Genomic DNA, 27,394 nt, shown 5'->3' with positions numbered 1-27,394 from the left:
AAGATATATATTGTTGCCATATATAGACTTTAGAGATGATATATATGTTCGCCTTTTGTAATTTAAAAAAAATGCTTTGCTAATTTTTTGTATTTATAAATTTATTGTGAAAAAATAAGTAGTAAAAATAAGTTTAAATTAAAATTGTTAAAATGTGTATATATATATATTATATATGTATGTATATGCGTGTTTTTCCCCCCCCTCTATACATATTTTTTTTACATATATTTATTATTTTGCGTTAATAAACGAATAGTTATTATATATATGTGCATACATATTTTTTTCCATATTTTTTCTTTATCTTTTAAAGAATTAAATACAATAAAAAACACATATTGCAATTAAACTTATAATATACTTGGCAAATTACTATGTATGCATATATAAAAAGTTGATATATTATAATTCATAAAGGAAGCATATTTTATTTTTATTTATGTGTTGGTAGAGATAAGCAAAATAAATAAGTATAAAATTATCGCATAAATCTCGTGTTTGTCTTTGCTGAAGCATAATTAATGCTTAGTCTGACATTTTATGACATATTCGAGGGGATATTGCACTTTTTTAAGTTGGCAATATTAATAAATTTTATTTATTTTAAATATAGTTTGTAAAACATTTTGGTGATTAAAATGGGGATATAAAAATAAGAAAACATTTACTAAAAAATTAAAATAAATAATAAAAACAAAATAAAAAATTATGATATAGAAAGTTGGTTATTCCCAAGCTGTTCACCCACTAGGGGTATGTAAACGTGGTACATGGGCACGTGTATCTATTTATACATTATTTACGCAACTTTCATTTATTTTTTTAATTTTTTGAAAGCTCATTGATGGAATATTGTTTCATCATGTTGGGAGCTTAAAGAAATTCCAAAACTTTAGGTATAAAACTTTAAAATAATCTACCGTGTTGTTGTAACTCAATTCGGGTCTTGCGTCAATGTAGATCGAGACAGGGGCGTTATTATCATTCTTTCCATCATAGTAGTCAATAATGTACCTTAAAAAAGTAAAATATAATGATAAAAGAAAATTTGGTAAATAAAATGGTGTAGGTAGCTTGCATAACTATAGCTGACAAGCTAAAATGGATTATATTTTTTTTTTTTTTACTTGATTGTGTTTCCGCACCGGTCTATATACCAGTCATGCCTATCAAACGGTTTGTTATACCCAATTAATGTTAGCATAAAAGCTTTTAAAGATAATTTAGTAGGAAGACCAATAAATCTGACTAGTTTTTGATCTTTACATATATGAAAAAAAAATGCTTCCTTTTTCATGATTTTTTTCCATGTTTCTTCATTGACAGCATTATGTATTTTTAGAGCAACAGCCAATTCTTCATCAGTATATGAATAACCTGAATGAAGGAAAGATATTTATGTATATATTAGTATATAAAGGAATATATTATATTTTGATAGAGATAACTAAATATTTTGTTTGCACACAAATGGTTAACCTTTTTTTCGAGTTGTTTTATAAAATTGGTTTTGTGAAGGATAGTACCAACTTCCAGCAACAGACGGAATTGATGATTTTTCTTTAGAATTTTTTATATCGATATTTTTTTCTGCATTCATTGTGTATACCACTTGTTGGTAATATTTTTCCCTCGTAGTTCACAAAGAAGTTTCCATCAGTGTTTAAAAACATTGCATGTAGTATGGGACTCCAGGCAATATATTTTTTTGTGTATAAATATTTGGATATGCGAATTTTTATTATAATATGATTAACATTATTGTTATTCCCTTTGTTAATTATTTATACTTACGCATGTTTCATTATATTTTTGGGTATTTTGTTATTTTTCACTTTTTATTTATGAATATTCTTATTCCCCATTTTTTGTATGTATGAAAAAAAATTGCATATATGTCGCTAGTAATATATTTATATAGAATTAGTGTGAATATAATAAATATGAATTAAATGTTTTGGTTTTAATCAACTTTTTTGATGTATTTTTTATTTTACATGTTATAGAACAAAATAATATTCCTTATGAGAATGTAAAGGAACAAAAAAGTGAGGTAGCCAAAAAAAAAAAAAAAAAAAAAAGTTGCAATAAATATATAATGGCTAATTATTTGTCAAAAAAAAATATTTATATATTTTTTAATTTTGAATGATAAAACTTATAAGATTATTTATTTTTTAAGAATATGAAATAAAGGTAAAAAATATATAAATAGAAATCCTCCAGTTTTAAGGGGAAATAGAGATAATACCAAAAGAGGCCACTAAAATACAAGATGAATAACTGAAAATACAAAATAAAGCTAAAAATAAATAAAATTATTCTTACTATTATTTTTTTTACGATAAAAATATATGAACAGTCAGGTAAATTTTGATTATATTTTCCTCATTTTGTAGGAAATACAAAATCACAATTTGTTAGGTTTGTCTGCCTTTGGTGGATCCCTTTCATCTATTTATCCAAAAAATAAAATAAAAAATAAGTATATATATATAAGTAGGTCTATTTACTACTATTCTAACAAAATCAAATGATAAAGATGGCAACAATAATTGAAGGAGAAGAATTAATAAAAAATGATGAAGTTAAGGAAATGTTGAAGGAACATATAAAAAAAAATAATTTAATTGGGTTTCCAACAGAAACAGTATATGGATTAGGAGGGAATTCATTAAGTGAAATTTCTTTAAAAAATATATTTAAAATGAAAAATCGACCAGTTAGTGATCCTATAATATCACATGTATATGATATAGCACAAGCATTTGATCAATTATATCATATAAATATATATGAAAAATATATTATATATATATTAAATAGTAATTTTTCTCCTGGTCCATTATCAATTATAGCAAAAGCAAAGGAATGTTTGCCATTAATTTTAACAGCGCATACCCAATTTTGTGCTGTAAGAATACCAAATAATAAAATAGCGAGGGAAATTATAAAAATATGTAATATACCAATAGCTGCACCATCCGCTAACAAATTTCAACACATTAGTCCAACGAACTCTTTACATGTTTATGAAGAATTTAAAGATGAAAATATTTTAATTTTTGATAATGGGCAATGTGATATAGGAATTGAGTCTACTGTAATAAAAATAATAAAGTATAAAAAACAGAAAGAAAAAAATATAAGTAATTATAATCATAATGAAAATACAAATTGTGATGAATATAATAGTGACAATGAAATAATAATAGATGAAGAATATGAAAAGGAATGTAATACCGAAATAAACAATTTAAAATGTATATTAAATTGTAATAATGATGTTTCAGATTTTGAAGTTTTTGAAAAATTAAAAGAAGTATTTGAAATGATTAAAACAGGGAATATATTAAAAGAATCAGATGAAAATATGAAAATAATGAAAAATAAAATAACTGCAAATATTTTGAAATATAAAAATTTATATAATTATGAGATAAAAATATATCGACGTGGGAAATATACAAAAGATGACTTAAAAGAGGTATTGAATAATACTTCACTTTTAAACGACATAAGAGTAAGTATATATAAAAAAATAGAATTTGAAAAGCTGAATATTCTGAAAAATAAAGCCAACAATGAATGTGGTCACTCAATTAATAGTAACAGAATGGATATTGCTAGAAATGAAAACGATAATATCGATTTATCTAATAATATAGCCAACAATGAGTCATCAATGAAAAGTGAAGTTAGCCCTGGAACACTCCTTACACATTACAGTCCAGTTGTTTCAACATATTTAATAGACATAATTAAAAATAAAGATGAAATAATAAGTAATAGTTATAATAGTAAATTATTAAATATAGATTTGAATAAATGTGTATTTTTAGATATAGGTAATTCATTTTTTGAGTATGAAAAAAATTTTTTAAAATATTTAAATATATCTTATGATAATTTGGAAGTAAATGAGCAAATAAAATATGTAACAAAAAACTTTTTTTTATTTTTACGTAAAGCAGAAAATTTGGCTATAAATAATCAAGCCGAATATATATTTATTTCAATTGTTAATTTAAAATCATTGGATGAGCTTACTTTGTCCATCTTTGACAGAATTTTTAGATCAGCTTCAGGAAAGCTTTTTAAAGTCTTTATTAATCAATATAAGCAATTAGAATTTTTTAATAATTAAATTATATTTGTGAGCATTCATTTTGTTTATTATTTAATTATACTAATTGTAATTTAGACAGATATATAATATGTATGCTTATTCATTTGTATATTTTTACAACATTGTAAAAAAAATGAGGTAAATTAATTTCCTTTATTTAATTTTTGTGTTATATAATAATTTTAGAAAATTTGTATTAATAACTTATTTTTAACTGTCTTAATATTATTTGTATTTTTTTAGCTAGCCAAAATGTTAACTAGCTATTTATGATGTTATAAAAAAAAAATTAATAAAAAAAAAGTGTCAATTTTTTTATTAAAAATGATAACTAGGTGAAAAAAATAATAAGCTATAGTAATATGTATAAAAATGCCATAATATAAACAATTTCATAAAATTAAAGAATGAAACAAGGGATCAATGGTTTGGTTGTATATAAATATATGTGCTAGCGTTTTTGATTGAAAAAAATTGTTTTTAAATAAAAAGTAATATAATTATTTTTCTTCGGATGATACAGCCATATTTATGTAATGTGGGGAAACAATTTTTTTGTTAGAAAGATATAACAAAAAGTGATAAAAATAAGCTTCGTCGATACGTTTATAATTGATTGATGAACTAGCTTGTGGAATATATAGAATAATTACAATAAATGAAATAATACAAATAATACATGAAAATATTAAATTTAATGCTGCCAAATATTTTGGAACTATAAAAAATCGAATAATAGCATACGTAATAAAACCAAGGTGTCCAAAAAAAACAAACATCCCAAGTAATAATCCTTTACATAATGTGTGTGAAAAAAATGTATAAAATAAAAACAATGAAACATTAGGTATAGACAAAAACATATAAAATATAATTGTATATAATATATATGTATGATCATGAAGTGAAATTGAAAAATGTGATGTTGAATAAATAAACAATATAAAAGAAAATGATATGAATGTTGTAATTATGCACCCAAATAAATTTAATACTTTGATTATTTTATTTTTTAAATTACAATACAAAAATAGATAAAAAACTAAAAGAACACAGTTTAATACTATAAAGGAATTATTATATGTATAAAAATGAAATTGGCTTTTAATATCATATATAAATATATTATATATTACAAAGAAACTAATATATAGAAAATTAAACATAAAATATAACAAGCATAAAGCCCAAACAACATATGTATGTGCTTTAAATGTATATTTTACCCACATTTTATATATATTAAATAAATTATTATTTTTTAATTCTTCAATATATTGTAAATATTCATCATTTTTATTTAATTTTTCTAATAATTCATTTTTATCAATTGTTTTAAGCATTTTACCATTTAGTATATGCTTATAACTTACTCCAATAGTTTTTGATTTTTTTAATCCTATTTTTTTATTATTTATTTTTGCTAATGTGCTTAATTTTTTGAAATTTTTTTTGGGTGAAGATTTTGAATTATTTGTTTCATTAATTTCGTTTGCTGAATTGTCTATATTGGGTATATCACTTACTATATCTGAATTATCACTTAGTATATTTATTACTTCATCTGTTGCGTTTCGTTTGTTGGTTAGTTCGTTTGGTATATTACTTATATCATCACTTAGATCACTTGCATTATCTAATATATTATTTTCCATATCTTTATTCATAAGCTCAAGGTTTATACTTTCTTCATTGTTGATTATGTTTGCAGCGGCTTTTAATTTTAAGATATCGTTAGACAATTCTCTTTTTATATCATTATAATTTTTGTCAATTTTAAAAACTTGGATTGTATCATAATTTGCATTTTCGGAATTATTTGAATCAATATTTTTTTTTTTAAAAAACGAAAAAAAATTTTTTTTTTTTTTTTTTTTTTTTTCATCGTTTATATCACTGTTTGAGTCATTATCGTCATCATTAGGTAGCGGATTATTTTCTATGCCATTTTCATGATTTTGTAACTTGTTGATATTGTCTTTTTGGATTTTTAGTACATTATGATTTATGTCACTAAAATATATATTTAGTAAAATAATAATTACTATATTTAAAAAAATACAAACCAAAATATTTATTTTATATAATATAAATAAATTAATATATGTATTAAAAACAAATAAAGATCGGATTAAAATTAATGATATATTTTCAATAATATATATTAAGCACACACCTTTTGTTCTATAATTCGATTTTATATTTTCTGTAATTATAATACATAATATATTACTTATTCCTTTGGCAAAAAAGCCGCTTGCAAATGTTATCAAATAAAACAATATTTTATAAATATATGAATATTTGCTTTCACTTTTATCAGACTTTTCAAATAATGTTTCAAGGAATTTAATAGTTGGTTTATTATTTTGTAAATTTTCATTATTTGATAAATATAGATCATCATTTTGGCCAGTAACATAATTATCATTTTCTCCATCATTATACATTGATATAATTCCATCCACACACTTATTTACTATATGGTCATAATTATTTTCCATATATATATCACTATTTTCACTGTCTGCATAGTTACGGGAATAATAATAATAATTATTATTATCATTATCATTGTTGGTAATGACACCTTTTTTTCGTCTGACATTTTTAGCCATCCCAATATTATAATTTTTCAGGTCCATAATATATTTTTTTAGATTTGTTTTTACACATAGTTGAATTATGTTATTTATATATTTTTTATTTAAAATATCATTATTTTTTTTTTTTATATCATTTGTTACTTTTTTTATTAACTGTTCATGTAATTTTTGAAAATTATTATTTAATTTTAATTTTATTTCAATATATTTATTACTCGAATTAGTATGCTGGTTGCCATGTTTTGCAGTCAAATTTTCTACATCATCAGTATTGTCTCCTCTAGTATTCACTGTTTCGATATTACTAATATTATCATTATTTGGGTTTTTATCTTTTTCACTTAAAACATTTTGATCATGGTTATTATTTGAATAAATATCAGTAATATGAGAAAGATTTTCATTTTCTGATTTGTTCATATAATTATTGTCGTCTTGTATGTTATTATTATGACTGTTCAGTATTTTATATTTATTTTCACTAAAGTTGTCATTTTTATCGAAAAAATCATTTCCTTTTTTTGGACTAAAAAAATGCATTAAATTATTTGGTGAATCATCTTGGGCAAATACATTTTGATTTGAATGAATGTCATATTTTTGATTATTAAAATTAGTGATGTTATTAATAAATAAGAAATCAGAGGAACTTATTGTAAGCAATATTGTTGAAAATGAAGCAATTAAAAATAAAAAAGAAATGTTCAAACATTTTCTTTTTCCATATATATCCGAAAATAGCCCAAGGAGTAAACTTCCACATCCTTGTATAAAGTAGTATATAATAAAATGGACATCATTAAACTTTAGTGGATATACACAAACAATGTTTATGTACCAAACATATACAAAAAAACAAAAGTACCAAAAAATTACAGCGCTAACTTTTGTCATTTCCTTCAATTTTTCATCTTTTAATTTTATATAGCATGTATATGACTCGTCGTCTGTGTGCATACAGCTATTATTCATTTTACGAAGCTTCTCCTAGGCTTCTGTACATATATATATATATGTATGTATGGAAATATATGAATGTGTATTTAAGGAAATAAAATTATTTGATTGCCCACATATGATTGGGGCATAAGAAATAGTATATGTATGTGCATATAGTTGTTTGTATATTGTAACAAAGTATATATTGGTTGGGCTTATAATAAAATAATGGCTTGATGAGGGAGACAAAAAAAATTAAACTAAGCAATTGTAAGTATAAAAACCAGACATAAGGCTTGCGTGTAAAAATTGCAAGAAAAGCATAAATCAAAAAAAGATAGTAAAATAAATGTATGAAATATAATAAATAAAAAATATAATACATGAAATTTATAATTTTTTTTTTTCAAATTTATTAAAGGCCAGCATGCTACATTTTTTTCCCCTAGCTAAGGAGAGGAAGCAAATATATGAATAATTGTACGTATATGAATAGGTTATATTAAGAGTAATTGACTTTTCTTATTTGTTTAAATATGTATACTGGAATAAATTAAAAAAAAAATTTATATAAATAATATGGATAGTACTTGTGTATATTTTATACTATTTATGTGTTAATTATTTTTTAATATAATTTAAAAAAATGCTCTACCATAAGATTAATGATTAATATAGTATTGGAGGACTGTATATAATAAAATAAGCAAGGATGTTATATTTATGTGTATAAATAAGTTTGAGTAACATTGAAAAGAATAAAAAAAATAAAAACATTATACTCACTATAATATATGCGCACATTTACTATATATTTATGGAAAAAATGAAACGAGAGAAAAATTATGCATATAAAGGTTTATTATAAAATATGAAGAACAATAGATCTTATGAAATATTTTATATGTAATTAAAAAAAAAATTGTAGCATCATATGTGCTAGCTATAGTTTTAATTTTTTTTTTTTTTTTATTTATTAAAAGATAATAAAACTGTAAGGAAGAAAAAAATAGAAAATAAAAGAAATGTGGTAAAAGTCTTTATAAAAAAAAATTTATAGCATATCTTGAGTCTTATTAATCGTGTGATAAAAAAAAAATATCGTTAGAGGTATAATATAATATGCTTAAATAAAATGCAGATTAAAATGCGATTATGATGGTGTAAGAAAGAGGGAGAATAAGAAAACACATGTTTACATAAATAACAACAAGAAATAGAATAAAATATAATAAGTTATGTATTTAGAGAAATTTGGATATATATATATATATGTGTGAAAAAAAGTAGAATAAAAAAAAAATAAATTATGGAAAAGAAAAGTGAAGTTTGTTTAGATAAGTACAAAGAGTTAATAAAATTTGAAAAGACAAATAAAGATGAATTTAAGGATGATGAAAAATGTTTATTTATAAGAAAAGAAATATTTGATCATGCAATTATTTATACTAGTAATAAAATTGATGAAAACTCTTTAATGAATTATTTAAAAAATTTATATGCATATTTTAAAAAAAAACATGAAAATAATAATTGTGAAAGAAATAAAAATGATGAAATTTATATAAGTCTTGAAGATTGGTTAGAATATAATGAATTAATAAAAAATCAAGATAATGTTGTATATTTACTTTTTAGTTGTAATATTTGTAAATCTTTATGGATATTATTAAGTATAACTTTACAAAGTATAAGAAAAAAAAATAATTTAAAAAAACAAAAAACAATTTTTAATTGCACTTATGAAAAATTAAACATACGAGAGCTAAGTGGGAGTCGAGGGAAGTCGGACGCAAGTGTAGGGCCCTCTAAACGTTTATCCCATGAAGGTGGCAACATATCATTTGAGAAATCGTTTGAGAAATCAATTGAAAAGTGCAAAGACAATGGTAAAGAAAAGGATTTAAGTGATAAAGTAAGTAGGGAAACGGATGATGGAAAATGCTATGACGAATTTGAAAAGGAGACTCTCAAGGTGTGGGATGAAAATTGGCTAGATGAAAGTATATGCATAGAATTTGTAATATTTTTTATAATTTTACAATTCCTTAAGATAGATAATGTAAAAAAAAAGTATGATAAAAATTTAAATGAAGATTGTTGGCCTCATTTTATGGGTACATCAAAAGATAGCAATAGTAGAAAAAATAACATTAACAATATGAGTAGTAGTGGGAGTCAAAATGTGTGTGGTTTATCTACATCAGGAAATAATAATTCATTTTGTAATTTAAAAACAATAGTTTATAAGTCCAATTTATCTGATTTTTTTATTAGTAGTGGTAAAAATTATAAGAAACTTTTAGAAACTTATTTAATCGCATTCTTATCATGTACAGATATTCAAAATAGTACAACATTAACTGAAATTCCATTATATTTTCGAAACTACAATTTTTTTTTATTAGATTTTATTATAGATACAAATGATGAACAAAATGTATATGAAAAATATATATTAAAAAATGATTATAAAATATTATATAAAACAAGAATAATTTTAGATTGGTTATTAAAAAATTTACATATTTGTGAAGAATTAAATGAAAGTATAGATAGTAGTGTTAGTAGTAATGAAATTTTAAAAGAGAGTGGTGTAGAAAATGTTTCAAATGTTTTAACAAAATCATATAGTTATTTTTCTGCATCATCAATGAAGGTAGATAATAATATTAGACATAGTAGTTCATCGAATAATGGATTGGAAATTGTAAATAATGATATATATGAAATAAAAAATATGCAAGGTAAAACAATATATATAAAAAATAGTAAAAGTATAATAAATATATTAAATTGTAAAGAATGTAATATATATATATTAACATCAGTAGAATATTTAAAAATAAATTTATGTGTAGATATATATATTATTTGTTTATCTACTGAAATGATAACTACATTATTTAATTCTCGTAATTTAGAAATACATTTAGTTACAAGAAGTTTAAAAATTGAAAATGTAATGGATAGTGATGTATATGTATATACAGAAACAAATATAATAATTTATGGTGATACACGAAATATACAGTTAGCACCTTATAATGTTTTAAATAATAAACAAAAAATATTCTTAGAGAAATCTAAAATAATTTTTAATGAAAAAACCTTTGAACTTTTTGCATTCCCTTTAAAATGCAAAACAAATTTAGCAAGTCCCTTTCTGAAAGGGTCTAACAATAATAATAATAATTCACTTTCAAATTCAATAGATGGGCATAAACAAAATGATATTGATAATTATTTAAGAGCACGTGGAATGAATAGTTACACAAATCAAGAATATAATAAAATAGGATTAGTCGATGAAATAAATCGGCTTAGTAGTTCTGATAAAAATTTTGTAAATTCAAATTTGTCTGATACTTTTACAGATTATGTATATTATATATTATGTCCATCTAAATTTTATATAATTGAAGTTCCTAACTTAGAAAATGAGACAGTTCAAAATAATGAGAGTAAAGATAATTATGCTTGTTTGTATCTTCCTGAGGTTTATAAAAATTCAATTGAAAATAAAGACAAACTAACTCTAAACTTTTTGAGTTTTATAAACGATATTAATTTAACAAAGTCACAGAAAGAGAAAGTAACCAAAATATTGACATATAAATTATATGAATATATTCGCAAATCAAAGCGAATTTCCAAAACTGTCAATGACATACTTGTTAGGGACAGTGATGATAAAGGGGAATACTTTGGTGAAGACAGTTAAAAAAGTTGAAAAAAGTTGAAAAAAGTTGAAAAATGTTGAAAAATGTTGAAAAATGTTGAAAAATGTTGAAAAATGTTGAAAAATGTTGAAAAATGTTGAAAAAAAAGTTAGAAAAAAAAGTTAGAAAAAAAAGTTAGAAAAAAAAGTTAGAAAAAAAGTTAGAAAAATGAATTGAAGTGACTAATGTTGTATTCCCAAAACATTTTGGGATATATGCAAATTTTTCGTCTTAATTTTTTTTAAATTTTATAATTAATTTCCATTTTTTTTTTCACCCATTTATGTTATTTTTTTATGATTTATCTTGATTATTTTTTTTGTTAATTCCAAGATACCGCAATTAAATATTAATGCGCATCGAATGAATGTATGTATAGACTCATATTGTTAGTTTGAAAAAGTAGTAATTACTAAACAGGCTTAAGCTTATTATGTTTGCAACAGAGTAAGCTGTGCATTTTCAATGAAAGGAGACTAAACATTCTGAACATGTAAGGTCTTATTTTTTAATTATATTATTTATTTCTTGGGAAAAACTAATTATATCATCAGAAACATGTGTAGATAATTTAATTTTTTTACCATCTGTTGCTCTGATTAAGCATAAATAGTTTTTATTATTTTTGTTGTCATCTTTATGACTTTTTTTATTTCTTTTATCGCCACCTTCATTTTTGGGTACACATATTTTTATGTCACTTCTTTTTACTGCAAATTAAAATGAGAATGAAAAAAAATGAGTCTTACATAGTTAGCAATATATTGAAATATATGTAAATTATAGATTGTAGTTTTTCTACATTTGTATGTAAAAGTGGCATACCTCGCTTTATGGTAATCCAAATGGAAGCCCTATTTTGTTCCTCATTATTATTACATAGTTTTGTTAGTTCTTCAATAAATCTAGAATTATTTAGTAACACCATTATTACTTTATTTTTTTTTTTCAAACTTAAATGTACTATAACAATAAAATGAAAATTCAATTGTTTGAACTTATGCAATTGTGCAGGTTAACTAATTGATAATAAATAAATTAATTTAATGATAAAACATAAACATGTTTTAAAAATATATAATCAATGGCATGGATATACAAACTTGAAAAAAAAAAAAAAAAAAAAAATTATGGAAAAAAAAAAATTTCAACCATATGAGGATGTTTACCTAAGTATATGTTGCATAGGGATGAAGTAATGATATAATTAATTTTATAGATTTATAAAAAATGAAAATGAGTAAATATAAAACTTTTAAAAGATAAAATTTAATTTTTAAAACAACATATGAAATGAAAAAATATATACATAGAATAATATAAAAAATTAAGAAAAAACTAATGTATTAATTATGTTCCGCAAAATATGATTGACAAAAAAAAAACTTTGAGGATATATAAAATATCAGTTGCATATTTACTTATTTGATTATGTTATGATATGAAATAAATTGATAAATAAATATAATATGTGTTGGATAAATGTGTAAAAAGAATAAAAAAGATATATTATTTTTGTAGTGCCATTTGATGGGAATATAAAATGAATGTAGAATATCTTGAGGAGGATGATATTAATAAACTTATTGATACTATTAGTGTAAATTACAAGGAATGTAATAAATATGATGAATATATTGAGGAAGAATTGGAAAGCGAGTTAGAAGATGAAGAGAATGTAATAAGTAACAAAACCTCGGGAAAGGATAATTCCAAAAAAGAGGAAAGTAAAAACCCTATAGACAATATTAAAGATGCTATTTTTCAAAAAAAATTTGAAAATAAACAGGTTACTAAAAATGTTCAAAACTCAAAAGCAAAGACTTATCACAACAAAAACTTGTTTACTAACATAAACGTAATAAAAAAATTAAAAGAAATAATGATATGCGTGTAAAGATTTGCCATATTAATATGGCCTATGCTTGATGATACATTGTGTGCATATACAACTTCATGCTTATTTTCTATATGTTTAAACATTTACTATTTTAATTTTTTTGAAGGTGAAGAAAAAAAGAATAAAAGAAAGCAGTGATGAATCGAGTGATAACGATAGATTAAAATCAATAAAAAAAATATCAAACAATTTAAAGAAAAAAAAAATAGGAAAAAAATAGAAGCAGTATACTAAGGTATTGCACTGATTTGGTATTACTAATTGTGTAAGCCCAACACAGTATGTGTGTTTTTCATTTTTTTTGTTGATAATGCCATATGTGAAATAGTTATTGGATTGGATAGTTAGTAGATATGTTAATACTAAAAAATGTAAAGGAATAAAAATAATGAGACAAATAAAATTAGACTAAAAAAATGGAATCAAATAATTGTATGAATATGGATGCATAAATGCAAACGATATGTATGTGCATTTTTCTTTGGCTTGCACTTCATTTAATAAAAGTTTAATTTTTTTGCGCATTCAGGATCTTTCATTAGTGCAGTAATAACAAGTTGTGGTTCAACATTAAGTTCTAAACCCATGTCACCAGACTCATGATCGATTTCAGGACTAACTTGTGTTCTGTATGATTTATTATCAGAATTTTTTTTATCAAGTTCATTATTAAATCCTAAAAGTGTTTCTTTATTTTTATTTTTTGCAATTGAATCTAGAGGTATATAGGGTCTAACTAATAATATACCCATTTTAACTAACTTATCAATCATAATTTTAAATAATTCAACATCATTATACATACCTATACATTTTCCACTTGTTTGTATCATCACTTTATATCTATTTCCAACTTTTTTATATGGTATAATAAATTCGTTAATAATTTTTAATTCAATAATTACACAAGTAAGAAATATTTTAAAAGCCCAAGGTAAATAATTAATAGCAGTAGTTAGAGGTGAATCAAATAATTGGTTAGTAGCTTCAATAATATCTCTAGGTACAATTTTTTGTCCTCTTTTATTTTCAAATGCTTTTCTGCATATTTGTAATGCTTTTCGAATATCTCCTGAAACATTTGCTACTTTTCTTGCACATAATTGTATAGCAGTATGGTCTATAATATCTTTACAATTATCTAAACGTTCTTTAATAATTTTTTCAATTTCATCTCCTTTATAAGGACTAAAAACTAATCGTCCGAATGCTAAACGTGATCTACATCTAGGTATTAATCTTTCAGGTAGATCCATAGTATTAGAAATAGCTATTAATATTAATTTACTATTTACTTTGGTAGGCCAATCAAATAATGTAAATAACACCTTTTGTGTTTTAGTTATTAAGTAGTCAATTTCATCAATAATTAATATTGATACATTTCTGTTGTCTTTTTTATTTTTATTAAATAATCTATCTATTATTTTAAATGAGTTTAAAGCATTAGGAGGTTTTGAATTAAATAATTGTTTATAGAAAACTTGATAAGCAGCATTTGGATGAACTACATTCATACCATTTATTTCGTATACATTAAAAGGGGGTAATAATTTTTTATTACTTTTATTTTTTAATAGTTGTATAACACTATATACAGTAGCAGTTTTGCCTGTTCCTGGCATTCCACTAATATAAAGTATTTGATTACTTCCTGATTGTTTAATACCAGATTCCAAAAAGCTATGAACTTCTTTTATTTCTTTTTCTCTACATGGTAAATATTTAGGTACTACATCTAATTGCATCATTCTTATTGCTCTATCTGTTGGATGGGTTATTGAATTTAATAAATTTGTATAATAAATTTCTTGATCTTGTTTTATAAATTCTTTAAAGTCTTTATCAAAATTTCCTTCTTTTTCTTTCTTCATTTTATTTGTTGTAGTTTTAGATGTACTTACTAATTTGGTTTCAGATGATGTTGGAGCATGTCTTGTTGTGTTTCTAGTTTTAGGATTACTTGATACATTATCATGAATTTTTAATTTGTCTAAAGGTGTTATTATACATTTTTTTTTATTATTATTATTTCTATTTGAAAAGTAGTAATATAAATTACTAGATCCCATAACTAGATCTTCCCAATGTTGTTCATCTTGTATTTCAAAAATTTTTTCTTCTTTCCCTTTTATATAATATGTACATAAAAATTTATCGATTCCACTTTTTAACTTTTTATCATTATAAAATGTATTTTTTTCATTAAAAATTTTAATTTTTTTATAAATTAACTTAGAATCTAACATTATAAATTGTATATTTCCTAACAAATAAAATTCTTTTGATTTTATGTCAATTATATCTTCGGAATTATCTCTAGTTCGTCGTAATTTTGATAGTTTATTAATATGGTCTATATATGCTTGATCATGGTGATCATAGTATATACATATCTCTGCTTGGATCTTGGTATGTTCATTGCTTTTGTAAAATCCAGATATTCTTCCTTTTTTTAGCTCATACATTTGGGTATTACTATTTTGTTTATAATTTGTGTCTATACAATCTGTGTCACAAAAAATAATAACATCATCACCCATTGTATATTTTTCACTATTGATAATTAGACTTTCATATATTACTCCATTTTGATATTCACATGAATTTTCTTTTATTAATTTTGTGTAGGTTGATTTAGCTATTTTTTCTATTTCTGTATTTGTATATAATTTTTTTTTTATAGTTTTTGTATTTATTTTGTTGTTTCCATTATTGTACTTATTGCTTGTGTATGATTGGGAAGAAGAATTGCTATAACTTTCTGTGTCACTACTTATGTTTTTATTTTTTTTTTTTTTTTTTTTAGAATCATTTTTATCATTATCTTTTGAAAGATGAGAATAATTTCTTTTTGTTGAAAGTTTTGATTTTGATAAATTATGATTTATTTTTTCTTCAACTTTTTCTTTAACCAATCTTGTACTTTTTCGTGTGTCATTTAATATGTCACTCCTTAATGCTCGTCTATCTGTTTTGTTATATTTCCCATTTTGTATTTTTACTTTTTTAATTTTTTCACTATTTTTATTGTTTATTGATCTATTTCTTAGGGACATAACCATTTCGTCCTCGTCAGTTGTATCACTATTTGTTTCTTTTAAATTGTTTGATTCAAAAGTAAGTACACTATCACTGTCTGTGTTAGTATCACTTGAAATTTGTTTTTTTATTTTTTTGTTTGAGACACTGTGAATAGAGAAAGATGATGACGAATCTAATGAGTGTGTAGAGGAAGATGAGTTATCCAAATTATAATTATAATTTTTTTTTTTTTTTTTTTTTTTTTTTTATTGCAAAGCTCGAATTTATTGTTACATTATTTAATAAATTGTTATGGTTATTTTCAATAATTTTATTTTTTTCATCATTTAATTGGTCGTAAGCATTTTGTGTGTAACTATTATTTTTTTGATAAGATTGTGAAAATTTTTCTGTTACCTCTTCTTGTTTTTTTGTTAAATTTGAAAAATTAAAAATATTTAATTTGCTAACATCAAGCTTTATACCCCTTTTCGTTGGACTTAATATTTCATTTTCATTGATATAAAAATTTTGCATATTATTATTTGGCCCCATTTTCTTTTAAAATACAAAAGTGGGGGCATGCACTTAGTGCCACTTAAAAAAGGGGAAACGAAAAAAAAAAAGGAAAATAAAACCAAAATAAATGCAAAGTAAATGAATTAAATACAGAGAGTGTGTATCATGAAATGATATCTCGGTATGCCTTTTTAATAAGTTCTTAATTTATAAAAAATAAAGTTTAAACATATATACAATTTTAGCTAAATTAATAAAATCATTTTATACAGTATAAGCATAATGTTATATATATATACATATATATATATTTTTTTTTTATTTAGTATGGGCCTAATATTGTAAGTAAAAAAAAAATAAGGGTGTGTGAAAATTGTGTGTGTAAATTAATACATGTTCTTTCTATATTGGCCTTTGCGCATATTGTCTTTAATTAATGAGTATGCCAACTTACGGAAAAAAAATAAAATTAAAAATACTAGTTAAAAGTAAATATTTATATAAATAATATTAGAACAATTAAAATATTTAAGAATTATATAGTCGAGATATTGAATACTTTGCATTATATATCCGTTAATTTTTATATCTCACTACTATCACAGCATTTTAGCATGTCTATATATATGCGAATATCCACACATATTTTTATAAAAACTAATAAGAGAAATTAATATTTCTCATAGCATAGACAGGATTTATAATAAGATGAGCTCATTAAATTTATGGTGAAGAAATAGTGAAAAAGAATGAATAAAGAACTTATAGGAGGGAAATAAATAGTATGAATATTATTCCATTTTTATAATATAAAAAAATGAATGCAAATTATTGATTAACTTTTTAGCTATATATATATTTTTTATAAGTACCATTTATGCCTTAAATTTGTTTGATATAAATTATTGTAATTTTTATTTATAAGCCAAGGTGAAATAATTCCCTATACCCACATATGAAATAAGTATTTTATATTTTGCTTGTTAGTCCTTTTCAAATATAAACATTTCTTTATGTTGAGCATTACAAAGGTCTTCTTCGTATTATGCCAATAAGATAGGCTTATTTCGTTTTAGCATTAAATTTAAACAAATTTATGGTAAAAACTATTCCTATATGTTTTTTCTCTCATTTAATTTTTTGAGGTAATATATGGAAATATGGTGTTATTTGAATTTTTAAAACTAATTTGTTATGAGTATAGGAATATGGATATATATATTGGGGAAAATTATAATGATAAGGTAATAATAAAAAACCCGATGAAAAGTTTGACAAAATTGCACACACACAAAAAATATTTCCCCCTCCCCTTGGTATCTCCAACTAGCCAAAATTTCATTACACATTGAAAAAAAAAATGATAAATGGCTGTTTTTTTTTTTTTTTTTTTTTTTTAAATGGCTATTATTTAATAAAAAGGTTAAGTTATAATATTAAATAATCATTGAGTAATTTTATTAAGATATTATCATTGAATTGTTTAGTGTTAAAATTGTTATTAGTATTTGGGATATTGAATACCTTTTAGTGATTATTTAAAAAAATGGGGTTTTATTAATACATAATGTTGTATTTACAAAATCAATAAAGAAAGCCTTTTAGTAATTTATTGGAAAGATAAATATTTCCAGATTTATGATAAAGTCAAACGGATGTGTTTTCATAAAGTGTATACATACGAGTAATATTTATCAAGTACAATGTAGCCTTTAAAAATGATATTATATGAAGTGGTATTATATGGAGGTAATGAAATGGGTATGTATTAAACACATACTATGCGGCCTATTTCATTGGCGTTTTTAATGATGAAGTAATAATTTGGTGTAAATTGTGGGGGGGAGTTTTTTTCAAGCATAGTGTTAAATTATATCATATTTTATTAATTTGGACATTACTATATTACGTATATATTTGATTTTTTTAATATATATTATTTGGAAAAGAATTATATGATTAATAAAATATTATGTAATTTTTTACTATGCGAAATTTATATATACAATGCATCAACAAGAAGAAGGTAGTAATAATATTGCGCGTAAATGTGCATATAATAAAGTTATAAAAATATGGGTATAATAATATTATACTAATAAATAAATATATATATATATATTAATTAGCAAACGGTATAATGCACAAAATTATATGTAAGAGAATAGCAAACATTGTGTTTCATATAATAGTAATATTTATATAGCCACATAAGGAAATATATGCTTTGTTTTATCGCCCTTTAAAATAATTTAATAATTATGGAAATAATTTGAAAAATAGTTGATTAAAACTGTATGCTAACGTATTAATAATTTTTTTTTTTTATATACGCAATATTATAATATATAAGAAAAATCGTATTTAAATATGTGTACGTAATAATTGTATTATTTTTATGCGTATTACACAAATATATGTAGAGGCAAATATTTTTTAAAGTTTTTTTATACATTGCTTTTTTTTCATAATAATGCACATTTTCCCCTGTGAATTTAAAGCGTTTTATTATTATATATATTTAATTTTTTAAGAATGTATATATTAAAAAGGATACGGAATAGTATTTAATATATGCAAATATACGTTCATTAAAAAATATATATTACGGTTTATTTTGTGAAAATTAAAAGGGTATTATTCATTTGAATTATTTTAATATTATTTGTATGCATGTATGAAGTATAATTTTTTAATTATGCATATATACATACGTATATAAATATACACATAATGTGATCAATGTATATGGATTTTATCGCGTTATTAAATTTAGGCAATTGCACACTTAGTAATACACATAAAAATATCATTTATTCCATTATATAAAAAGTTAATTATGTGAAAATAAACGTTAATAAAAATTTAACACATCCAAATTGTAAAATTGGGCATATTTTATCAAAAAAAAAATAAGTAAAAAAAAAATAATTAAAATTTGAAAAATGAATTATAAAAAAATAAAAATAATAAAAAATACAAAACAAAATTTATAATGTATCATTTGCATATTCGTTTAAATCCTTATGTATTATTTTAATGTATTTGTGTAAATTTTAAATCTTATTCGTGTAATAAAATCAAAGTGAGAAATACACAAAATTATGGAAATGTATTTATATGTCTGTGTGTGTGTATGATAATTTTAAACTATTTCATTTTATTTAATTGATTTTTCTTATATTAGGAAAATATTGATAAGTTAACGAAAAAAAACCAAATAATTTTTCATAAAGATTACAATAATAATTTTAATAAATCAAGTTAGTGTGTATATTAAACATATATATAAAATATTAATTTCCTTTCCTTGACTTTTTAAAAAAAAAAGTTTATCAAAATGGATGGCATGAAAAAATTTAAAGATATAAAAATGGGAGGAAAAGAAGTAAAAAAAAGAAGAAAAAATAAAAAAGACCCACATGCACCTAAGAGGTCTTTATCAGCTTATATGTTTTTTGCAAAAGAAAAGAGAGCAGAAATTATTGCTCGCGATCCAAGCTTAAGCAAAGATGTTGCAACAGTTGGTAAAATGATTGGAGAAGCATGGAATAAATTAGACGAGAGAGAAAAAGCCCCATATGAAAAAAAAGCACAAGAAGACAAACTAAGATATGAAAAAGAAAAAATGGAATATGCTAAAAACAAAATGAAATAAATAAAATGAAGTTTATTCAAAATATTATATTTATATATGAATGTGTATGTATTTTTATGTATATATTGAACTTGTGCATTATTTATACAATGGCACGCATATGAAAAATATGCAAGTGTCCCTGTATTTAATAAATAATGTAATAACAATATTAATCACAAGAACATTTTAAATGAAGAATGAATGTAAAAATGACCCATATAGAAGAAGGCATACATTGCTATTCATTATTTAGATATGTATTAATTTTATAAAAATATGCATGTATATATATGCAAAGTTATTAATATACTATAAATTTATATGAAGTATGTGTATATATATATATATATTAACAAAATTATTTTGTTGAAATGATAATAATTTTTCATAAAGTCTGTATTAAATAATAAGAAGACTATTTTTTTTATTTAAATTTTTTTTAAAGTGATATATGAATATAATATTTAAATTTTATCAAAGGTGTGTTTTATTTTATTTTTTTTTATTATTTTAAATTTATTATATATGTATACATATACTGTTTTTTTTTTTTTTATTTTAATAATGCTGCAATAGGCGTGTATGTAATCTTATATTATGTTTTAGCATACGTCATTTTATTAAATTAAATATAAGATTAAGCATGATATATGATTATGTATGTATTTGCTGCGTAAACAATTTACATGTTTATTTTTTATGGTGTTATTTTAGCACGTACCAATTTTTTTTACAATTATTAATTCCATTATGAAATTTTTTTTATATTTTCTTAAAATGTATCAGACATTAGGAAGTTATATAACTATGAGACTTTATAGATATATATAAATTTTTAAACATATAAAAAAAGACAATTTTTAAGGTTTTATTAATACAGTTTGATTATAAATATAAGGTCATATTATTTTATTCCATTATGCAATATATAAAATTGCAGATATTGGTTAGGCTTAAGAGATGAGTTCCATAGACATTTTTTTTTGTCATGTGGAAATCGTCAATTTCCGTTTCGTAAATATGCATATCAATTATTTTGATAATATAAAAAATTGTTTGTTATTTTTATACATAAAACAAATATTATTATAGGTATAAGTATTGGTATTAAAAATGTGTAGCCACACCATATTTTTACATTTTTTGTTTTGCAACAAAGTGGGGTGCATGTTACGAGACATAATTGTATTCATATAAATAAAAAATAAAACTTTAAAAAATAGGGAATAAATATATTTTTAAATAAAATGTGACAAAAAAATGTTAATAATAAGAGTGTTATTTTTTGAACGAAACGGATATATTGATTTCGAGCAACTGTCTCCTATCTGGCCCAGTAGCCTACATAAAAATAAAATAAAGTAAAATAAAATAAATACAATTTGAGTCTGTATATTTTTGTAACTGTGCAAAGATTAACATTTTGGTATGCTTATATATTATTTTTGAATATAAATACCTCTAAGTTATTATATTTTATGGAATAATTTAAATCTGGAACTTTAGTCTTTAAAACTTCTAGTACACTAAAAGCTTTAGGTATTGCATAATTTCTTGCAATTATTTCTACTTCCCCCTAAAAAATATATTAAGGGATGAGAATGTAATGAAAAAATCTAATTATGTGTATGTATGGAATGGTATATTTATAGGTACTTAATCATAATTAAGGATAATTATATTACCATTATCATTTTTTCTAAACAATCATTTACATGGTTTTGTATTTTTGAAGGCTTGGTATCCAATAATAATTTATATGATGTTTTCTGATTCATTTTTCCTTTTACTTTTTTAGTCTTATAATAATATTGTAGTTTTTTTCATTTCGATATTTCCAGGTAATCCTATTTTTATATAATATGCTACTTATTATGTACAATAACAATATTGTGGATTAGCATCGTTGCAAAAAATATATATGAATGGCATTACAACATCATTCTTACAAGCATACCCTAAATTTTGAAATATCTTTCTTACAGTATTATATATATTTTCCTATTTAAAATATTTCAAATTTTTATTATTTTATAAAATTTAAAACCAAATACAAAGGTATATTACCACAAGCACATGCTGATAGATACATATATATAACTATGCAAAGCGCTAATTATGGGGTTATATATATTTTTTTATAAATATAATTGCATATTTATAATTTATGTTTTAATGTTGAAAAAAAAATTTATTTTTTAACAAGCCAAAAAAAATAAAAAAAGTGTTATTTTTTTATGTACGTTCATAATTTTATTTAATCATATGGGATGCTTTCCAGCGCTATATTTTTCAGCATTGTACAATTATACAATAAAAGTGAAATAAAACAAAAGTATATAGTTTAAAAAAAATGGCTAAATAAACAAATAAATAATTTTGAATTATAATAGAAAATTTTAACAAAAATAAATATTCATAATAATTAAAAAAAAAAAAAATCAATCTTGAAACAGGGATGACAATAAAACGTTAACTAGTTCAGGATTGTCCATATAATCATAATGACTTTCTACATTTATATCTCGTGATTCGGGTAACTGTAAAGGAACAAATATGGGTATAAATTCAAAGGTTTGGATATGTAAATATTAAATTATGAAATATGAAATGGGACTTAAGCTAGTTTAAGAAAAACATATTTGTTTAAATTTTTGAAAATGTATATTTTATTAGTAAAACTTTGGTTTATATTCTTACCATAAAATTGGCTAGTTTCGGTATAACATCAAAAGATTTAATTTTTCCTTTATCTGCTTTATCATTATTATCTGAAAAGGGGAAGCAAATTATACACACATATATAAGTATAGATATACACTAAGTTATAAAAAGGAATACAATAAAAATAATATCGATATAACTTACATTTTTTTTTTATTTTATAAATTGATTTTTGTGACTTTAATAATTCGTTATCATTCCTACAGAAAGTAAAAGAGTATGCATATGTTACTAAAAGCATAGTATGTATCATTGTGTTATTTTCATGGATAGTCATATATATAATTACTGGTTGTCCTTCAAATTTTCGATCGCATTAAGGAGAAATTTTTTGTAGTAAATCTAAAAATGAAATAGAATTATATAATAATGTATTTGTTGAATAAATATGTTTGTGTAAAATTAGATATGCATTGACTATTTATGATTTTATAAGGTGAAAGCATATTATGAAATGTATAAAAGATATATGGAAGAATGATTGTGAATATTTTTATATAATAATCTAACCTCATCGTCATAAATGTGTTTATTTAAATTAAAATCGGGATTGTCTGAGTATAATTTTTCATATATTTTTTCTCCTATAACATTATAACTCAATACTTGTGGATATGCACTTTCTATTATAGATGGTAAATCAAACATGACCTGATTAATTTGAGATGAAATTGGTTGTTCATATGTTTTTAGACTTGCAATCGAACTTATTTTTGTTATCTTATGCATAATATCAAAAAAATTTAAACATGATTTTTTAGAATATTTAAACCATGTGTCAATAGTAAGAAAAAGTTTCTTTTCATTTTCTGTTGTATTTTGATCATACAATTTTTTTCTTTTTTCATAATATTCTTCATCTTCTTCATCACATATAATATTTAATTGATTATCTGCATTTTCACTAACTGTTATATTTTTTTTTATAAAATATTTTTTTAAAAAAAAATGTAATGTATATAATAATTCACTGATATCATCTTTTATTTGTTGTTCACTTGATTGAATTTCTTTTAATGTATTTTTATATTTTTCATTAGAATTGTTACTTTCAACGTTTTCATTATTTTCTTCGTTATGTTTGTCACCGTCTTGATTTAAAATTTGTTCGCTACAGGAAACAAAAGGAAGTAAAGGAAGTTTATTGGATAATGATAAGATCTTTTGTGTTAATATTCGTGTTCTTAGTAAAAGTTTATATAGACTAACTTGCTCTGCTACTTGTTTTGATATTTCATTTATATTATCATATTCATTTAAAAATCCTAAACTATCTGATGAATCTTCATCACTATCATATTTATTACTTTTATGTTTTTTATTATTTTTAAGTTCTAATTTATATAGTTCATTTAATTTATTTTTTTCATCATTCCCTTTGGTTGAAAATGATTTTTTTTTCTTTTTTTTTCCTTGTTTTTTGTTATTTACATTTTTTTTAGTCTTCTTTATAATTTGGAATTGTTTGGGGGAAGAAGGATTTTCTTGTGAAGCCATTTTTCCCTTATCATTTATTAAAGCATAAATATGCTTTTATATGTTGCCAAAACAGAATATTTTCAACACATTTATTCTACTAAAACTTAATTACCAATCATTTCCTTTTTTGTTTTGTTGGTTACATGAAAAAAAATATTTATATTGATTTCTTTGCCTTTTGATTAATGTATTTTTTATTTATACAACATTTTTAGGATGAAAAGGTTAATTTTATCTTGTTTTTTATTAAATATTTTTGTTTATATAAATGTTTTTTTTATAATAATGAGTATTATTTTATTTGTATATGAAAAAAAATTTTATGATGCAGTAGAGAATTGGTGCGAACAAAAATATACTGCAATTTTTTTTATGCCTTTACATAATTATTTTACGGGAAAAATTATTAGAATAAATATATTTTTAATTTTTTTATATAATATTTCTTTATATCGATACATATAATTTTCCGTTTTATTAAGGAAAACACCTGAAATATTCCTTTTTATATATTTATATAAAACAAGGATGATATATTTTCCCTCATAAATATATAACAAGTTCATGATTTGGTATTCTTACAAAAGTGAAATACCAAGGATATAGAAACAATCATCAGACTTGTTATATGTTTTTCGTACCAATTTATGTCCATCCTTTTTGTAGTTTCTTCTTTGATAACCCACAAAATTACATAATGTATTTTTGGCAACTGTTTTTGCAAAAATAGGAAAATTATATATATAAAAATCCCAACAATTTTTATGAGATTTCTCCCCATAGTTTAATATAATAAATTGAGGGGGGGTTTCATTATATACATAAACCAATTTGGAAATTAAAAAAAAATATTCTACTCATCTTAAATATTGCCTTTTAATACTGTTTTAAAGTTTTTTTTTATTATTTGATTATCTTTAAGTTAATAAAAATATAAGATAGTAATTGATGGAATTTTTAAAATTGTCATTTTATAATGCATAAATCAGTATACGGTATGTTGTATATCTATAATTGTATTACAACATAAATGATGGTCTTTTTCAAATAAAGGCAATCATATAATTTTGTTGAAATATAAGTTTTATATTCCTCATATAGTTTATTTGAATGAACCGTTCATATATTATGAGTTAAGGGAGTAAAAAATTTATGAACAGTTAATATATTTTTGAGCTAAAATAATTAAATATATATAATAGCCAAAAGATAAATAAATATATAAATACATTTATTGAAATTTCAAAATAGGGATATATATATGTATTATTTTGTTGAACAAACATTTATTACGTAAATAGACAACCACCATTTTTAACAAAATTTCCAAAATAATATATATATTATATTATTTATTTTTTATGGTATAGGGTTAATATATATGCATGTCTGAAATTAATATTTAAAAATTTGTTACATATATTGTTTGCGCAACCTTTAAATGGTTTTTGTAACGCGGCAATAATAAAAGAAATGGGATTTTATAAATATAAGGGTGGTTATTGCGTAATTTACTTATTTTATATTTTTTATATGTGTACATTATAAAAAGTTTATTACAATTAGATTGGGATATAAACCAATGGAGACAACATTTTGCGAATACAATAGTTACTACATAAGATAAAAATATTTTTTTCATAGTGAAAGTTGAATTCCATTTTAAATTCATTAGGGGTATGGAACTATCATTATGAATATCTCAATGTTATGAAAAAATATAGTTAGTAAAATATTTTGGGAAGATAAAATATAGGGACAATATTGTTAAATCGAAACAATTATTATATTTACACATTTATATGTAGTTTAAAATATGAGTCGAATAATAATACTTGTATTGGTACTTCAATACAATTTATTATGTATAATGCATATTTATATATCTGTTATATGATTATATAGATTGTGTATTTTGTATATTAGGATAGGCTTCTTCATATAATATTTTATATTGTAGTAATTTTGCATGCTAAAATAAATATACATTGTGTGAAGATTGCACATAATTAAAACAGTGTTTATTTTTGATTTAATTTTTATAAATTATTATGTATAATATTTTTAACATTATTTTAGTATAATTATTATGCATATTATATGTGGGAGCGTTATGTGTATGTACGTGCATTTTCAATTTAAATTTTAAACGATTATTTTAAGCATATAATACACCTTCGAAATAATAATTAAAACATTCCAATTTTATTGGTATTTTATTTTGTATATATGTTTAAATTTACTTGTTTTCAGATAGTGAACTAGAGATAGAACAAAATAATACTTGAGTATACATATATTTGAACTGCATTCATATTTAAGTAAAAATATAAGTATGTTTAAGGTGAAAGAATTTCAGCTTAATTAATATAATCAAGGGAAATAATTATTTTTATATAATATAAAAATAAAACAATAGATTAAGTAGTAAAAAAAGTAATAAGTTAGGATAAGGGAAATCTTTATTATCATAATTTATAGCTAGTATGTTTTTAAGGTAATAAAGAAAAATCTAATCAAATTTTAGATAGGGAAAAAATAAAAAAATAATTTAAACAAATTGAAGGAGAATAAAATAAAGGAAACTTATATCACATCATATATATAAACAAAGTAGCTCAATATTAGGTAGTATAACACTATAGAATATATAGTAATATAATGAGAGCACCATTTAATAAATAACGACGTATTTTACCTTTAAAATTA

The 27,394-nt window shown here is 22.0% G+C and overlaps 10 protein-coding genes across 10 annotated transcripts; 4 read left to right on the top strand and 6 right to left on the bottom strand.

Moving 5' to 3' along the window:
* Nucleotides 1-863: 863 nt before the first annotated feature.
* On the bottom strand, nucleotides 864-1,603 carry PVVCY_0600280 (cytochrome c1 heme lyase, putative; the record flags this gene model as incomplete). The annotated part of the gene is made up of 3 exons (XM_008627173.1): nucleotides 864-1,017; nucleotides 1,131-1,380; nucleotides 1,483-1,603. The coding sequence occupies 3 exons, from the start codon at nucleotides 1,601-1,603 to the stop codon at nucleotides 864-866; spliced, it is 525 nt and encodes a 174-aa protein (XP_008625395.1).
* Nucleotides 1,604-2,536: 933 nt separating this feature from the next.
* Nucleotides 2,537-4,150, top strand: PVVCY_0600270 (threonylcarbamoyl-AMP synthase, putative; the record flags this gene model as incomplete). The annotated part of the gene is made up of 1 exon (XM_008627172.2): nucleotides 2,537-4,150. One exon carries the CDS (start codon nucleotides 2,537-2,539, stop codon nucleotides 4,148-4,150), a length of 1,614 nt encoding a protein of 537 aa, XP_008625394.2.
* A 482-nt stretch (nucleotides 4,151-4,632) lies between these two features.
* On the bottom strand, nucleotides 4,633-7,632 carry PVVCY_0600260 (major facilitator superfamily domain-containing protein, putative; the record flags this gene model as incomplete). Its single annotated transcript, XM_037634101.1, has 1 exon — nucleotides 4,633-7,632. One exon carries the CDS (start codon nucleotides 7,630-7,632, stop codon nucleotides 4,633-4,635), a length of 3,000 nt encoding a protein of 999 aa, XP_037490251.1.
* Nucleotides 7,633-8,986: 1,354 nt separating this feature from the next.
* Nucleotides 8,987-11,401, top strand: PVVCY_0600250 (conserved Plasmodium protein, unknown function; the record flags this gene model as incomplete). The annotated part of the gene is made up of 1 exon (XM_008627170.1): nucleotides 8,987-11,401. One exon carries the CDS (start codon nucleotides 8,987-8,989, stop codon nucleotides 11,399-11,401), a length of 2,415 nt encoding a protein of 804 aa, XP_008625392.1.
* A 499-nt stretch (nucleotides 11,402-11,900) lies between these two features.
* On the bottom strand, nucleotides 11,901-12,327 carry PVVCY_0600240 (signal recognition particle subunit SRP14, putative; the record flags this gene model as incomplete). The annotated part of the gene is made up of 2 exons (XM_008627169.1): nucleotides 11,901-12,109; nucleotides 12,225-12,327. 2 exons carry the CDS (start codon nucleotides 12,325-12,327, stop codon nucleotides 11,901-11,903), a joined length of 312 nt encoding a protein of 103 aa, XP_008625391.1.
* Nucleotides 12,328-12,942: 615 nt separating this feature from the next.
* PVVCY_0600230 (conserved Plasmodium protein, unknown function) lies at nucleotides 12,943-13,519 on the top strand (the record flags this gene model as incomplete). Its single annotated transcript, XM_008627168.1, has 2 exons — nucleotides 12,943-13,257; nucleotides 13,406-13,519. The coding sequence occupies 2 exons, from the start codon at nucleotides 12,943-12,945 to the stop codon at nucleotides 13,517-13,519; spliced, it is 429 nt and encodes a 142-aa protein (XP_008625390.1).
* Nucleotides 13,520-13,796: 277 nt separating this feature from the next.
* On the bottom strand, nucleotides 13,797-16,878 carry PVVCY_0600220 (origin recognition complex subunit 1, putative; the record flags this gene model as incomplete). Its single annotated transcript, XM_037634100.1, has 2 exons — nucleotides 13,797-16,516; nucleotides 16,701-16,878. The coding sequence occupies 2 exons, from the start codon at nucleotides 16,876-16,878 to the stop codon at nucleotides 13,797-13,799; spliced, it is 2,898 nt and encodes a 965-aa protein (XP_037490250.1).
* Nucleotides 16,879-20,182: 3,304 nt separating this feature from the next.
* PVVCY_0600210 (high mobility group protein B1, putative) lies at nucleotides 20,183-20,500 on the top strand (the record flags this gene model as incomplete). The annotated part of the gene is made up of 1 exon (XM_008627166.1): nucleotides 20,183-20,500. The coding sequence occupies one exon, from the start codon at nucleotides 20,183-20,185 to the stop codon at nucleotides 20,498-20,500; it is 318 nt and encodes a 105-aa protein (XP_008625388.1).
* Nucleotides 20,501-21,760: 1,260 nt separating this feature from the next.
* PVVCY_0600200 (conserved Plasmodium protein, unknown function) lies at nucleotides 21,761-22,260 on the bottom strand (the record flags this gene model as incomplete). The annotated part of the gene is made up of 3 exons (XM_008627165.1): nucleotides 21,761-21,823; nucleotides 21,942-22,058; nucleotides 22,168-22,260. 3 exons carry the CDS (start codon nucleotides 22,258-22,260, stop codon nucleotides 21,761-21,763), a joined length of 273 nt encoding a protein of 90 aa, XP_008625387.1.
* A 663-nt stretch (nucleotides 22,261-22,923) lies between these two features.
* Nucleotides 22,924-24,703, bottom strand: PVVCY_0600190 (conserved Plasmodium protein, unknown function; the record flags this gene model as incomplete). Its single annotated transcript, XM_008627164.1, has 5 exons — nucleotides 22,924-23,022; nucleotides 23,183-23,253; nucleotides 23,351-23,406; nucleotides 23,496-23,548; nucleotides 23,717-24,703. 5 exons carry the CDS (start codon nucleotides 24,701-24,703, stop codon nucleotides 22,924-22,926), a joined length of 1,266 nt encoding a protein of 421 aa, XP_008625386.1.
* Between the last annotated feature and the right edge of the window lie 2,691 nt (nucleotides 24,704-27,394).

This window comes from Plasmodium vinckei, assembly GCF_900681995.1.
Source record: "Plasmodium vinckei vinckei genome assembly, chromosome: PVVCY_06".
NCBI lineage: Eukaryota > Apicomplexa > Aconoidasida > Haemosporida > Plasmodiidae > Plasmodium > Plasmodium vinckei.
The sequence above is the reverse complement of the archived record's forward strand: the minus strand, read 5'-3'. Positions and strand labels throughout refer to the sequence as shown.